Source organism: Lepidochelys kempii, chromosome 2 (genome assembly GCF_965140285.1).
Source record: "Lepidochelys kempii isolate rLepKem1 chromosome 2, rLepKem1.hap1, whole genome shotgun sequence".
Lineage (NCBI taxonomy): Eukaryota > Metazoa > Chordata > Testudines > Cheloniidae > Lepidochelys > Lepidochelys kempii.
The window spans coordinates 102,222,476-102,238,915 of record NC_136381.1 but is presented as its reverse complement, the minus strand read 5'-3'; the positions used below and the strand labels follow the sequence as shown (position 1 = coordinate 102,238,915).

The 16,440-nt window shown below is 41.4% G+C and overlaps 1 protein-coding gene across 14 annotated transcripts in view; it reads right to left on the bottom strand.

The window, feature by feature from the left end:
• ZNF236 (zinc finger protein 236) overlaps positions 1-16,440 on the bottom strand; it is a 232,111-nt gene that overhangs the window by 59,064 nt on the left and 156,607 nt on the right. For 13 of the 14 annotated variants that reach the window (XR_012157275.2, XR_012157274.2, XR_012157278.2 and 10 more), the window contains 2 exons: positions 16,217-16,414; positions 10,324-10,453 (listed from right to left, as the gene is read on the bottom strand). Coding sequence is in view for 1 of the 14 variants with exons in the window: in XM_073331780.2 (XP_073187881.1) it covers positions 10,324-10,453; positions 16,217-16,414 (328 nt within the window). In the remaining 13 variants the exon portion in view is untranslated. Of the gene's footprint in view, positions 1-4,099; positions 4,271-10,323; positions 10,454-16,216; positions 16,415-16,440 lie in introns of all 14 variants that reach the window. The other variant, XR_012157286.2, reaches the window with a different exon arrangement.

The following is a 16,440-nucleotide window of genomic DNA, read 5'->3' as shown; positions in this document are numbered from 1 at the left end:
GGGGACATGATAACAGTTTTCAAGTACGTAAAAGGTTGTTACAAGGAGGAAGGAGAAAAATTGTTTTTCTTAACCTCTGAGGATAGGACAAGAAGCAATGGGCTTAAATTGCAGCAAGGGAGGTTTAGGCTTCCTAACTGTCAGGGTAGTTAAGCACTGAAATAGATTGCCTAGGGAGGTTGTGGAATCTCCATCACTGGAGATTTTTAAGAGCAGATTAGTCAAACACCTGTCAGAAACGGTCTAGATAATACTTAGGCCTTGTCTACACTACAGGGAAAAGTCAATCTAAGCTATGCAATTTGAGTTACGTGAATAGTGTAACTCAAGTCGACGTAGCTTAGATCTACTTACCACAGGGTCCACACTATGCAATGACTCCCCTTACTCTTCTCGATCCGGTGAAGTACAAAAGTCGACAGGAGAGTGGTCTGCGATCAATTTAGCGGGGTCTTCACTAGACCGCTAAATCAACCGCTGATGCATCGATTGCTGCGTGTTGATACCCCGGTAGGTGTAGACAAGCTCTTAGTCCTGCCATGAGTGGAGGGGACTGTACTAGATCGCCCCTCAAGGTCCCTTCCAGTCCTATGATGCCTCTAATCTGCTCAGAGGCTGCCTCAAGTGTTCCTTTACACTTTAATATAGAGCCAGCTTGTAAAGGGGCAGGGAAAAGAGACAGAGAGAAAGAGATTCTTTCACATCTTTCAGACTATAAGCCCCTTTCTCTGGCAAAGACAGGGTTTATGGCTGATGGTCATAAGACACAATTCCCACAACTGAAATATGTGTCACTTTCCCTAACAGAGAGGGGGCCCTTAGGCTGAAAGCCAGACAGACAATTCCCACTGCACCACATCCTGAGGCAAGGCTTCATAGGAGTGACCGGCTTTTCTACATGTCCACACACATGCTGGTGGGGAGGGTATAGTGAGTTTGATACAGAGCACCAAGAGCGCCTCGATGTAGGAGAAAAATCTCAGCAAACACTCCCGCAGTGGGAGAAGGGATTCAACCCTGGGGTTGCAATTGCACTCTACTTGTTATTAACAATATTAATTGCTGCTTTGCAAAAGTGATGCTTGCTTTTGCCTTTTTGGGACCTGTGTCTCTGGGGTTTGCAAGACTTACCTCTGAATAACATGAAAATCCCCTGAGTCATAAGGGGAGGAAATGGAGTTGGGTAGGAGCCCTGCTTCTTTCAATAGGGAGCTGAGGACCACTTCAGTATCTTGTGGGCAGAGTAGAGAATTTTGGCTCCTCCTCATGGATTTTTCCTTGTAGCCCACATCTGTGGTAGCCACATCACACCACCCCACTCCCTGAGCTGGCTAGACAGTGTTCTCTTCATCTTTAAATTCTCTCCCTCTCTCTATCTGAAGTGCTCAGAAGCTCCTGCCTGGGCTTTTCTGCATTTGAGTCATGGTTCCTGGAAGCAAGAGGGGACTTGACTTGCAGATCGAAATCTGAGGCCTGTACCCTGGGGTCAGCTTGCTGTGAATATGCAGTGCAAGATTTGCCCTTCGCAGGACCTGTAAATGCAGAACCTGTAAACAGGGAGCACTGTTTACATAGCCTGGTGTTTTGAAGACACTGCAATCCTGGAGACAAGGTGCTGCAGCAGATTGAAACCACCGTGCTGCCAAATACCTGCTCGGAGATAGGTCACTATTGCATGAAAATGAATAAAAACTGAAGTTATAAAACAAAATTGTCAGGAGAAACAGCCACCAGAGGCAGAAAATCTGGTGGCTTGAGCTCAAAGCCAGGGCTTAGTCCTGGAGCCTCCTGCAACACAATGCACCACCTCTGAATTGTACAAGTGAGGGGTATTAACCCGTTAGTGATGATGATGAGAAACGATGTACATCAGAAATATAAAGTACATCTTATAATAAAATTATTTCACACCACTTACAACCATAACACTTGAGACCATTTTTTTCTATTTAAATATAGAAATTAAAACCCTGAGATCTATTCTCATTCAAATTCTACATTTTAAAATTTCATCTGAATGACACCGGATAGACTCCCAGCACTTCATCAAGAAGACTGTTCCTATAAAAAGTTACATTGTATTTTTTACTTTTTGGCGGAACACTCTTAATTAGAAGAAAGCAATTTTCTCAAAATTATATTACCTAATTCATCTATAAACATCTTTGGAATCCCTGGATGTCTCTATTCCAATTATTCATGGGTTTCTACTTGGTGAACCAACCACATTTCAGACTACTTTAATTTTATTTCTTCATGAACTGCAAGTGAAATTGTAGCTAGAAACCATTTAGAAATCTAGCTACTGAGACTAGAAAAAAGGCCAACAAGCTAAAATGGAACAAGAAGCCCAAAGTTCCCTTTTATTTTGGGACATCAAGGAATATCAGAAGTAAAAACTTTTTGCCTGATAACACGAAGGGACTTTTTCTACTGGTCCCAACTGAAGCATGAATGGACATGGTCACCTAGTACTCACTCATGAGAGAGGTTCATGGAAAAGGATGGGGGAGAAGGAGGTAGTGTAGTATGGAGAGAAACTGAATAGAATAACTTTACTAATTTCCAAAATTCACTTATCTGAGACAATTCCAGTCCATGTCACTCAAAAGAAGGATGAAATGTACTCAGAGGGGACTGAAGGAGGGAATAAGTCCACAAAGCATGATTCAAGGTTCTTATTAATTGGTTTTGTGTAAAATGGTCTAATTTAGGTATTGTAACTAAAACTAACTTGAGAATCAATTAATAAGGAGTATAGCAGTAGGATTATACTACTGACCACTTGATCAGGATGGTGAATGACTGTGAAATGCTCAAGGAGATTAGAGAGACTACAAAAACAGAAAACCCCATAATAAGGGGGATTTCAACTATCCCCATGCTTACTGGTATGTCTCATCACAAGGCAGGATGCAGAGATAAAATTTCTAGACACCATTAATGACTGCTTCTTGAAGCGGCTAGTCCTGGAAACCACAAGAGGAGAGGCAATTTTTGATTTAGTCCTAAATAGAGCATAGGATCTGGTCCAAAAGGTTAATATAGCTGAACCACATGGTGATAGTGACCACAATGTAATTTAATTTAACATTCTGAGGGAGGAAGCGGGGAAGAATAGCAAAACACCCCACCATAGTAGAATTTAACTTCAAAAAGGGGGAACTATACAAAAAATGAGGGAGACAGTTAAATGGAAATTAAAAGGAACAGTCAGAAGAGTTAAATGCCTGCAAGCTGCATGGAAAAATACACCATTAATACAGGGTAAACTAAATGTATACCCCAAATAAAAAACAAGAACAGTAAGAGGACCAAAATAATACCACCATAGCTAAACAGCAGAGTAAAAGAGGCAGCTAGAGCAAAAAGGCATCCTTTAAAAAATGAAAGTCAAATCCTACAGAGGAAAACAGAAAGGAGCATAAAGTCCAGAAGGTCAAGTGTAAAAGCATAATTAGGCAGATCAAAAAATAATTTGAAGAACAAATAGCAAAACACACAAAAATTAACAGCAATTTTTTTTAAAGTACATCAGTTGCAGGAAGCCTGCCAACAATGAGAGGGGCCACTGGACAATCATGGTATTAAAGGAGCACTCAAGAAAAACGAGGCCATTGTGGAGAAGCTAAATGAATTCTTTCCTTCAGTCTTCATTGTAGAGAATGGGAGGGAGATTCCCAAACCTGAGCCATTCTTTTTAGACGACAAATCTGAGGAACTGTCGCACACTGAGGTGTCAGTATATTTTGGAACAAATTGATAAATTAAACAGTAATAAGTCACTAGGACCAGATGGTATTCCCCCAAGACTTTTGAAGGAACTCAGATAAGATACTGAAGAACTCACTGTGGAACATAACCTATTGATAAAATCAGCCTCTGCACCGGATGACTGGAGGATTGCTCACATAATGCCGATTTAAAAGAAAAAAGGCTCCAGAAACAATTCTAGCAAATAAAGGCTGGTAAGCCTAACTTCAGTACCAGACAAACTGGTTGAAACTATCGTAAAGAATAGAATTATCAGACACACAGATGAACACAATATATTGGGGATGAGTCAACATGGCTTTTGTAAAGGGAAATCATGTCTCACCTATCTATTAGAATTCTTTGAGGGTGTCAACAAGCAGGTGGACAAGGGTGATCCAGTTGGTATAGTGTATCTTGATTTTTGGAAAGCCTTTACCAAGGTCCCTCTCCAAAGGCTCTTAAGCAAAGTAAGCAGTCATGGGATAAGAGGGAAGGTCCTTTCAAGGATCAGTAACTGGTTGAAAGACAGAAAGCAAAGAGTAGGAATAAAGGGTCAGTTTCCACAATGGAAAGAAGTAAACGGCAGGGTCCCCCAAGGATCTGTACTGGGACTTGTGGGGTTCAACATATTCATAAATCATCTGGAAAAGGAGGTAAAAAGTGAAATGGCTATGTTTGCTGATGATACAAAATTACTCAAGGCAGTTAAGTCCAAAGCTGACTGTGAAGAATTACAAAGAGATCTCACAAAACTAGTTGACTAGGCAACAAAACGTCAGATGAAATTCAATTTTGACAAATGTAAAATAATGCACACTGAAATAATCCCAAATATACATACAAAATGATGGGGCCTAACTTAGCTGTTATCACTCAAGAAAAACACCTTGCAGTCATCATAGCTAGTTCTCTGAGAACATCTGCTCTATGAGCAGCGGCAGACAAAAGAAGCGAATAAAATATCAGGAACCGTTAGGGAAAGGGATACATAATATGATAGAAAAGATTATGCCACTATATAAATCCATGGTATGCCTTCATAGAATCATAGAATATCAGGGTTGGAAGGGACCTCAGGAGGTCATCTAGTCCAACCCCCTGCTCAAAGCAGGGCCAATCCCCAATTAAATCATCCCAGCCAGGGCTTTGTCAAGCCTGACCTTAAAAACTTCTAAGGGAGGAGATTCTACCACCTCCCTAGGTAGCGCATTCCAGTGTTTCACCACCCTCCTAGTGAAAAAGTTTTTCCTAATATCCAACCTAAACCTCCCTCACTGCAACTTGAGACCATTACTCCTTGTCCTGTCCTCTTCTACCACTGAGAATAGTCTAGAACCATCCTCTTTGGAACCACCTCTCAGGTAGTTGAAAGCAGCTATCAAATCTCCCCCTCATTCTTCTCTTCTGCAGACTAAACAATCCCAGTTCCCTCAGCCTCTCCTCGTAAGTCATGTGTTCCAGACCCCTAATCATTTTTGTTGCCCTTCACTGGACTCTCTCCAATTTATCCACATCCTTCTTGTAGTGTGGGGCCCAAAACTGGACACAGTACTCCAGATGAGGCCTCACCAATGTCGAATAGAGGGGAACGATCACGTCCCTCGATCTGCTGGCTATGCCCCTACTTATACATCCCAAAATGCCATTGGCCTTCTTGGCAACAAGGGCACACTGTTGACTCATATCCAACTTCTCGTCCACTGTCACACCTAGGTCCTTTTCCGCAGAACTGCTGCCTAGCCATTCGGTCCCTAGTCTGTAGCGGTGCATTGGGTTCTTCCGTCCTAAGTGCAGGACCCTGCACTTATCCTTATTGAACCTCATCAGATTTCTTTTGGCCCAATCCTCCAAATTGTCTAGGTCCCTCTGTATCCTATCCCTGCCCTCCAGCGTATCTACCACTCCTCCCAGTTTAGTATCATCCGCAAATTTGCTGAGAGTGCAATCCACACCATCCTCCAGATCATTTAGGAAGATATTGAAGAAAACCGGCCCCAGTCATCTTGAAGACTATGTGCAGTTCTTGTCACCCCTTCTCAAAAACAATACATTAGAACCGGAAAAGTTATACCGAAGGGCAACAAAAATGTTTAGGGATATGGAACAGCTTCCATATGAGGAGAGATGAAAAAGACTAAGACTGTTTGGCTCAGGAGAGAACTGACTAAGGGGGGATACGATAGAGATCTTTAAATAATGAATGTGTGGAGAAAGTGAATAGGGAAATGTTATTTACCTCTTTACATAACACAAGAACCAATGGGAAATACACAATGAAACAACGTAAAGTAGTACTTCTTTACACAATGCATAGCCAGCCTGTGGAACTCATTGCCAGGGGATGTTGTGAAGGCCAAAAGTATAACTGAGTTCAAAAAAGGCATTCGATAAAATCATGGAGGATACGGCCAACAACAGCTATTAGCCAAGATGGTCAGGGACATAACCCATGCTCCAGCTGTCCCTAAACCTCTGACTGCCAGAAGCTGGGAACAGACAACAGGGGACTGATAACTCTATAATTTCCCTGTCCATTCTCTCTGAAGCATCTGGCACTATTCGCTTTCGGAAGACAGGATATTGGGCTAGATGGACCATGGTCTGACCCAGTATGGCCATTGTGTTCATGAATATACCCATATAACCTCAAAAACATGGGTTCACTGAAAACCGAAAGTCTGATGTCACAGAAGCATATCTTTGTTTCCGGAGCTTGGAATTATAATCTAAGCATCTGAATTGGTAAAGAAAATTTAAGAAAACATTTATATAAAATAAATGTAGTTGGTCACTTATTTTCTGTATTTCCTTTATTATTTCAAAAATTAATGTATGACTATTAGGGCTCAAGTGATTAAAAAATAATCGTGATTAATCGCGTGATTAAAAAAATTAATTTCAATTAATCGCGCTGTTAAACAGTAATAGAATACCATTTATTTAAATATTTTTGGATGTTTTCTACCAAGTGTACAGTGCTCACTTTATATTTATTTTTTATTACAAACATTTGCTCTGTAAAGAAACTTCAGTTCACCTCATTGAAGTACTGTAGTGCAATCTCTATCATGAAAGTTGAACTTACAAATGTAAAATTATGTAAAAAAAAATAACTGCACTTAACAATAAAACAATAAACTTTAGAGCCTACAAGTCCACTCAGTCCTACATCTTGTTCAGCCAATCACTCAGACAAAGAAGCATTCAGTGGTGGGGGAGGACAGGGGAGGAAGGAAGGAAGCAATGACTTGTGCAGGAGGAAAGACTGGGAAGACAGGGGGTGACAATGGGGAGGAGTAAGCAATAATTTGTGCAGGAGGGTGAGGAAGGTGTCTTTCTTCTGCTTCTGGAAGGGTGGTTTCTGCTACTGGGCTCACCAGGCTTAATTCCTTTTACTGAGCTAGGTGGGCTCCCTTCACCTGAGTGAGCCTTTGTTTGCAAGGGAGGCTGGATTTTACCTCAGGGACTTATCATACTGCAGGGGAGGAGAGTCTGGTGCAGGGAGGCTGAGCTGGCCAGGCCCATGTTCTCTATGGGTTATCCCCGGAACGAACGGCCGGCTAAAGGCAATGGGGCACGACGCAAGGGGGCTGATCCTGCGAATGAGGGGCTGGCCAGGAACAATACGTCCCGTTTTGGCTAGGACAGTCCCCTTTTTCAGCTCTGTCCCAGCCGTCCCTACTTTTTCATCAGAATTGGGTATTTGTCCCGAATACAAGGCAGAACAGAGAGTGGTGGCTGCTGCCTGGTGATCAGCTGAAGGCAGCACTGCCTGCCAGCAGGAAAGTGGAGAAATCTGCTGCTGGCAGGGAGTGCTAGCTTCAGAGCTGACCCCTGGGCAGTGCAGAGCTTGAGGGTTGTGGGGTGGGGAAAAAGAGAGATCAGCCTCAGACATGGAAGACACAGAGCTCGGGGAGGGGAGAGATAAGCCTCAGACGGGGGAGGCGTGGAGCTTTGGGGTGGGGGAAGAGGGTGTCAGTCCCAGCTGCAAGTGGCACAGGCTCGGGGGGGGGGGTGGTCAGCTTCAACCCCAGGTGGCATGGGGCTCAGGAGGGGGGCAGTCAGCCCCAGCTGCAGGTGGCACGGGGATGGGAGCGGGGGTCAGCCCCAGGCCCAGGAGGAATGGGGAGGGCAGCTCGGGCAAGCCCTGCAAAGGGAAGGGGGAGCTCCAGCGAGCCCCTGGCCATCCTGTTTTTACTTTAAAAAATATGGTCACCTGGGGGTGTGGGTGTGTGTGTCAACATCTCTACTTCTCCGCTGGAGCGGGAAAGAGAACCACTTCTTTCTCTAGCCTCTTCTCTTCCAGCCCCCTGGTGGCAGCTTGCATTACTGCACCTGACTGACAGGGTCTCCAGAGCATCTTATGCTGCCCTCCCGCCCACGTCTGTGATTAACATGTGTTAAAAAAATTAACGCATTAATTGTGCTGCGTGTTAATTGCATGCGTTAACAGCAGTTAATTGACAGCCCTAATGACTATATTTCCTCTTATCAATACAATCTCTCCTCCTCTATTACTTGCTAGTTCTGTGCTGGGCGCACACTGCCTGTACATCCTTTCACTCAGACCTTTTTCCCTGTCTTCCTATTTACAGAACCTAGCAGCTGTTGAAGACTAGCTTCCACCCAGGCCATTTCAGGATCCTACTTTCAAGATGCAGTTTTAGATACACCATGTAGCAGAAGTAAAGAGCTTAAGTTGCAGGAAGAGAGATTTAGTTTGGACATTAGTAACAACTTCCTAATTGTCAGAGTGGTTAAGTACTGGAATGAATTGCCTAGGGAGGTTGTGGAATCTCCATCATTGGAGATTTTTAAGAGCAGGTTAGACGAACACCTGTCAGGGATGGTCTAAATAATACTCAGTCCTGCCATGAGTGCAGGGGACTGGACTAGATGACCTCTCGAGGTCCCTTCCAGTTCTATGATTCTATGTAAATTAGACCATTTTACACAAAGTTTATTAAAGATAGCAGTGCCCAACCTTTTCAGCTTGAGGGTCAAACATTATTTTAAAAACGTTGAGAGACACAAACTACTGAGGGCCAGAGAATTGTTCCGTTCCCTTACCAATACTGAGGCATCACCAAAGGGGAAAAAAAACAATTAAAAAACCCCATGTTGGGATCCTTCCACTATGAGAAAGTCCCAAGAAAACACAGAGCCATTTCCTATACCTCCCTCCCTGCAGTCTCTTGTGCAGAGGAGCCTGCTGAGAGCAAGGAGAGTGTGACTGAAGCCTGCACTCTGGCTGTCCCTCAGGTAGTGCCATCATCTCTAGGGAACTGCTGTCACCTGATCACCTAATGCAAATTAGAGACAGCGAATTGGGAAGCTATAACTAGAGGTTGTTTCTCAGCTTCTCCTCCTTTTTCCTCTGTCCTTGGCTACCCTGGGTATCTAGCTGTGTAGAGGAAAGGAGCCATCCTTTGCTAGGAGCTCCCCTCTGCTTGGACACAGCAAATCAAGCTTCTGCCCTGACATCCTTGGGCCTCCCACAGCCCAACAGGGAAGCAGGACACTGAGTAGCCAGTTAGTAACTTACTTCCCTGTTTCTGCAATCCAACAGCCAGCTGGACTGCTGCTGAGCAATGGGTAGTGGAGAAAAGACAGCAGCTTCTCAGAGCTCATGCCAGAGCTGACTGTAAGGCCTTGTCTACACTACCACCTAATTCTACGTAAAAAAACCAAAACACCCTACTGAGCGACATAACTTACATCTACTTAACACAGTGTCTACACCGCACTATGTCTGTGGGAGATGCTCTTCCATTGACATAGCTTCTGCCTGTCGTTGAGGTGGTGCCAATTTAGTGCAATAGTGAAGACAAGCTCTAAGGTAGAGCAGGCAGTGTGAGACAGCTGTAAGTGTGGTTCCTCCAACCTGCCTCTTGTAGCAGGAACCTGAGTCACAGGTTGCACATACTAAATTAAAATAATTAGTGTAAGTATTTTCTTGGAAAATATAGTACAAGCTATATAATAGAAATCATGTACTTACTGCCACTATGGTCTTGGAGAACAATCCATCACAGAGTAAGACACTAGTATTAAGTTTGAGAAAACAAGTAATCTTTGAATGACAATGCAGTATGATTCATAGGACTGAATTCCTATAGGCAGACAGTGCCTACTTTGTGTGTGCTCCACCATTGGCAGCCATGCAAAGACAACAGACAACTGCATGCATGTAAATGTTCACCTACATGCCTTAGAAAAATCAAGTCCAATTTTTTAAAACCCTTATATTTAAGTAATGCTTTACTGATATGTCTCTATTAGCGTGTACCAGCAACTGACAAAATACCATTTACATAAAAGGGAAAAACTCATGAGAACTTTAAAATAGTAAGTACTGGGTTCTTTTTCTTTGCTTTTTGCTGTTTTCAGATTTTAAGGGTTCTAGCTTTTTCCCCCACAATCCTGAGACCTAGAAGCTTTTTTATTATTATTTATGAAAGCTGATATTCTTATATATCCACAAGAATCCAGGAGCAGCTTTAAGGAAAACAAAATATCACAAGATCCACAATAAAATAGCAAGAGCAGGCACAATGTAGTTATTACCTGTGTGGATGCGGCTATGCCTCTCCAGCTGACTTGGCTTAGCAAAAGCCTTTTCACAAGTATCACATTTAAACACTCGTGGCTTCTGGGAACTTAGTGAAGGTCCAGCCTGATGGGTTTGCATGTGCTCCTAATCAAAATATGGAAGAGGAAATGGCTTTATAAATTCATTTTTTAAAAAACATGTTTATTTACATTTTTGGGCCAATAGCAGAGGACTTCAGTCATCAATCGAAATAACAGAGTGAAGAAGATGGAAGCTGATATATTGTTCTTTAAAAATGGCGGAGGTCATTTTCTAAATGAAATCTGAGTAATTGTTGAATGATGTAAGAAGATTTTCTTTGTCATTCCATGTAGTTTATATATTTTTGTTATCACAGTTAACAGGCTAAGCATTCATCTGGCATTTGAGAAGTCTTTTTCTCACACCCAGAAGGCATGTTTTCGAGCAAATGAGATTTTAGGCTTCAATATTTGGTTCACTGTAGTTATTAATGGTGTTTCTAATAGGTGCCTCTGAAATACACTGCAAATGGTGGAATTTTTCATTGCTTTGCGTGTTAACTGAACACTGAACATATGGGGTAATCTTGTACATATTAGACATCTAAAGCAAAATAAAGCCATCTATTTGTGTGATACTGTTCCTTGAAATTGTTTCTATGTTTTCTTTAACCAAATCCCTTTCTTCCTCACTATTTACATCTAGAGACCACAAAAAGAGTTTCTAACAGATTCAGCTTCTGGGGTTCTTGTAGTGTTCGATATAATGTCAAATTCTGTCCTCAGATACAAGCAAACAAAACTTTGTAGGACACAATCATTTGCAAGAATTCATTTTTTACATAGTGCTATTTGATCCCACATGACTCATCCTTTTAATTCTTCCCTGATGCTGTATGTGCATGGCCATGCAGGCACATTAAATAACATCAGAGATAATTAATCATTTTGCACACCTGGAAGCTCTGGTTCCTCAAATTACATAATCCACTAAATATGATGACAACTAACTCTGGCCATACAATGGTTAAGCTCCTGCTATAAAGAATAGAAAAAATCATATTCGATAATTTTGTCTCTGTTAGATAGCATCTGCAGGACTTTTACACAATCTGGAGAATAGTCCGTTCTTCTGCAGAATTTGGAGACAGCAGAAATTTGTTGCTTAACAACATCATCTACTTTGCCATGCCCATTCCACTCGGCCACTAGATGAATGCTTCCAAAACAATAAACTTGATTCATAAAATAGGAAGAAGGATGTTGACAAATTGGAGAGGTTCAGAGAAGAGCCACAAGAATGATTAGATGTTTAGAACACATGCCTTATAGTGACACACTTAAGGGGCTCAATCAAAGAGAAGATAAAGGAGTGACTTGATTACAGTCTATATGTACCTAAATGGAGAAAAAATATTTAATAATGGTATCTTCACAGTCTGGCAGACAAAAGTATAACCCGATTCAATGGCTGGAAGTTGAAGCTAGACAAATAAATAAAGCATACATTTTTAACAGTGAGAGTAACCATTGGAGCAATTTACCAAGGGTCATGATGGATTCTCCATCACTAACACTTTTAAAATCAAGATTGGATGTTTTTCTAAAATATATGCTCTGAAGATTATTTGGAGGCAGTTTGGGCCTATGTTATGGAGCAGGTCAGACTAGATGATCACAATGGTATTTTTTGGCCTTGGAATCTACGAACCTATGAAATTAACAACCCTTAATTAACACTCCTTGAAACATTCAAAACAGCTATATAACTGGACTAAACCTTAGCCAACTGGGGAGAATGAACTAGTGAAGATGCTGTTCAGCAGAAAAAAATTACATAAAACATTTTAATTTCCAGCCCATCGCATCTTAATTAGTCCCATGACTTCTGAGTAGTGAGCTATAAGAATGACTACTAAAGATATAATCTCAGGTAGTTTATCATAATGGGTTAGCCTCCCTGACAAAAACAGGCATTTGGACGCTATGTGGCATCTTTATATCTACAGAGATAGTCAGGTAGCAGTTTCACCTCTCTTCAGGTGTAGCAGGGGATTTCTACACTTAAGATGCTGATATTTACTTAACAGAATTGGATGTGATCTCTTAAAAGAATTAGTTGCTTAGAGGTGATCTAAGATTTTCTTATTCTTTCCCTTGTAAGCCTTTGTACAAAGATGGTCTGGGCCACTTGCAGAGCTAGGCATCTGCCCCCACACGTCTGAGATCTCTCGCTCAAAAACGTATGAGTTGGCTGTACTTCCATGGGTGAATAAATCCACTTATGGTATCCCCAAAATTTTTCTGGTTTTTATTTGGAATACTATTTTGTTCAGGGCCCATTCTGAGGTCTCTCTCCTCCAGCAGCAAACCAGGTAGCCTTTTGATGTGCAGGAATCTTATGAAAATCTATTTTACTGTATCTGCTGGACTGTTTCTAGTGGTTCATTTTCAGAGGCCAACTCCTTGCTTTTCCCTGGCTATGTAGATATACTATTGTTGTGGTGTTGCCCGACTGATTAGATGACCCCACCCCTTTGTGTTCAAATGTTAGTTTTTCTGTTTTTAATTCCAAAGTCATGCTTAGTTTTTTTTCCTGTTCTGGCAAATACCCCTGGGTTGTAAATTGTTGGACACATTGGCTTTGATCACCTTGCAATATGGCCTTGCAAGAGGCAACTATGTGCATTCTTTATGTCTTCCACCAAATGGAGGGAACTCAGGACCAATTTGCTGACCACTGTTCCTCATTGTTTTACACTGAGGTCAAATACTTGGAGTGGTGTCATATACAGCCTTGCCCAGGCAGAATCCCAATACATGACACCAGTGGTAACAGACAATGTACCCTGAACTGCTGGGATTGGATCTCTTTGAATCTACATGGTTTTATCTTGGAATTTAATTCCTGGGTTAAAACAATTGTCCCAGACACATAGGGGGTATTTCTTTCCTAGGTAGCATTCTCTGAAATTCAATTCAGTATATTTCAGGTTCATAATGTAACCCTGTTCCAAGAGAACTATTTGGGTTTTCTACGTTGCTATAATGGAGATCTGACTCTTATCAGTATGTTGTCCAGAAATAGCTGACAGATGGGTGCTTGATGACCACCTCCCTACTGGTTTTGTGACAATCTTGGGAGTTAACAGGCTAATTGGAAGTGTTCTAAACTGGAAGTGGTGTCTTATCTATACATAAACTGGAAGTAGTGTCTTATCTATACGTAAATAGAGAAACTTGCAATGGCAACAGCAAATCCAAACTTGCAGGTATATATTTACCCACTCTTACATGGGGAAATAGTCTCCTGAGGAGAACGCAGCTGTTAACATTTCCATTCTGAATCTGGATTTCTTCATATTTGTTGTGATGTTTCTGGTCTAGTTACACCCTCATTTCAGGATCTGTTTTTTTTACCATGAAGTCACTGTAGAACCTTTCTGGTAATGCAACAGTTCCTTTGGCCCCAATTCAGAGAAAAAACAGGTTTTTTTTGATAGTTTGATGTTTACCAGCATTGAGAGAGGGAATGATTACGAAAAAAAGAGAGTGAAGTTTAAACTAATCGATGAGGGAACCCTCACTGCAGCACAGGATTTGTCTTGTTTGTTGAGGCTGCCAAACTGGATTGCTTCCCAGGGCTTTTACTGACATGCAGTTCTTTTTTTTGCCAGTCACCAAATGAGGAGGACCTCTAGTGTTTCTGTTCCAGGCATTTACCTCCAGTGTTTCTGCTCCAGGACCATCTTTTTATTGGTTTCCATACTTCTTTTGGAATATGTGGATGAGAACAGGGCTAAAGAACTACATCCTGTAGCTGGGATTGAACTCTTTCCCTGTGTTTCTTAGAAGAATTTGACAGGGAACTTGACAGGGTATGTCCTTCGGCCCACGCCGCTTCCAGCAGTTCCCATTAGCCTGGAGCAGCGAACCGCGGCACTGGGAGCCATGACTGGCCGAACCTGCGGACTCGGCAGGTAAAAACAAACTGGCCCGGCCCACCAGGAGTTTTCCCTGCACAAGCGGCGGAACAAGTTTGCGAACCACTGCTCTAGCAGATCAAATGTGTGCCACAGGTGCTTGCATCAAGACAGTGACAGATTCAAAATTCTGCTGCAAAGTGAGCTTTCAAAGAAGCCATTTCTGCATCTGTCTTTGAGATCAGGGTCAGATTCCCCTTCAGACCAATAGAATTTCATAAAGTCTCATTAGGTGTTTACAAATCCTCTTGGTTTTAAGTGAGACAGTGTCACTTACCTAATTATATTCTCCAGAGAATTTTGACATGGCAGGTTTGCTTACCTTTACCTGGCTGAATACCCTGCATTTCTGCACAGGGTAACAAAATAGGCAGGGGTTAATAGTCTTTCCTGCATGTCGTGTTCCTTCTTTTCAAATTTTGATAAAAAAAGAGCTGTTTTTTCTAGAAATAAGCCTGATGAGTAGTGTAATCTCAAGTTTTTTGTTCTTAGATTTTTATTTCAAGGTTTCTTCCTTTTGACATTGCTCAGCTTTTTGCGAAGGTCCATGCCTTGTGTTTGAGAATGGAGTGCCTTTAAAAAAAAGTTAAGCTAGTAACAATACAGTTTCTTTTCCTCATCTACTTCCGAGGAAAGAAAAATCTATTTAAATATGATCATCTTGACAATCTTGCATGTTTGACAGCACGTCTGCCTGTTTGCACAGGCTGGAGAGAACCCTCTTTAGTACCAAAGTAGAGACTGCATGAATTTTGGTAAAGTTATCTTAAAGAAGAGCTGTTCTTGTAGAAAGGGAGGTATTGGCATTTACCTCAATCTGAAATGTAGAAAGATCATCTACATCAGAAGTACAGCAATTTTGTAGATGTAGCCTTCCTGATACCTGTAATGAATGCTCCATGCTTGCTGCTGAAAAATTCTTGCTGTGTTGGAATTTTGCTGGAATATTATTTATATGCCATGAGTTTTTTACGAAGGTCATCTGTGGACCGAGAGTAAGTCTGGCAGAGCTCACTGTTTGCCGAGGAAAGGAGGGGAGCTTCAGAGACGAATTTTTGCCTTTTAGGGGAGTATTTGTTTACCTAGCCACATGCAGTAGTGAAAGGGAGTGGCAAAGGAACGGCAAAGGAGCACTCTGAGAATAATAATTAGAAAACTCCAAAGTAAAATAATATTTACTCCTTCCTGTAAAGTCCAAATACTGTAAGACTGCTCACTCTTTCCAGAAATTCTGAAAAAACACTAAGACAATAGTAACAAAATAAGGAAGTTAAAAAAAGAAAACTTTGGAAAGCAGGAGCTTTCACACTTGCTATCTGCCCTGATGCAGAAGGCAGAACAACTAGAAGTCAAATGGACGTGGGTACTAAGCCACAAGTCTCACCAGTCTCCATATTCTGCAAAGAGAGGAGACTCCCAGAAGTCAGGACTAATGGAGATGGCATGCATTAGATTTGCAGAGTTAAAGTTAATTTCTGTTTCAGTACATTTCATCTACAGAGTTAAACACCATCAGAAAACTGAAATATTGAATTAATATTCTATTTGAAAATGCAAAACAATATATTTCCTCACAAATATATTTGTTTTGGTATTTTTAATAATACTAGGGCACTATTATTTAAATTCCAGAGTACTGTCTTTTATTAAGTATTTCAGTAGAGATCTGCAGTACAAAAAGATATATCTATTGCTACAGTGAGAGCGAGAGAGAGAGAGAGAGAGAGAGAGAGAGAGAGGTATTTTTGCACAAAAATGCTCATGTGATGCATGCCCTAAGGCCTAATACCAAAAAGGAAAGATTAAGCAGATGACAAGTATCTTTAATTCATTTACATAACTAAAATTCTAAAGCAAAAGAATGAGTGAACATATTAACTGGGAATTAAGTTATTACCAAGTACCTTGAGATGTGTTGCCCGTTTGAAGGCTTTATTGCAAACATGGCACACATGAATTCTCTCCTTGCCATGAACCTCTTTACTGTGGTGCATTAACATCGTGGCTGAAGAAAAGGTCTCACTACATTCAAAACATTGGTGTACACGGCCCTCTTTTTCTACTTGACTGCCCTTAGTCAAGTTAGAAGAAACCTCAGCCACCTGTAACAATTTATAAAACATGATTA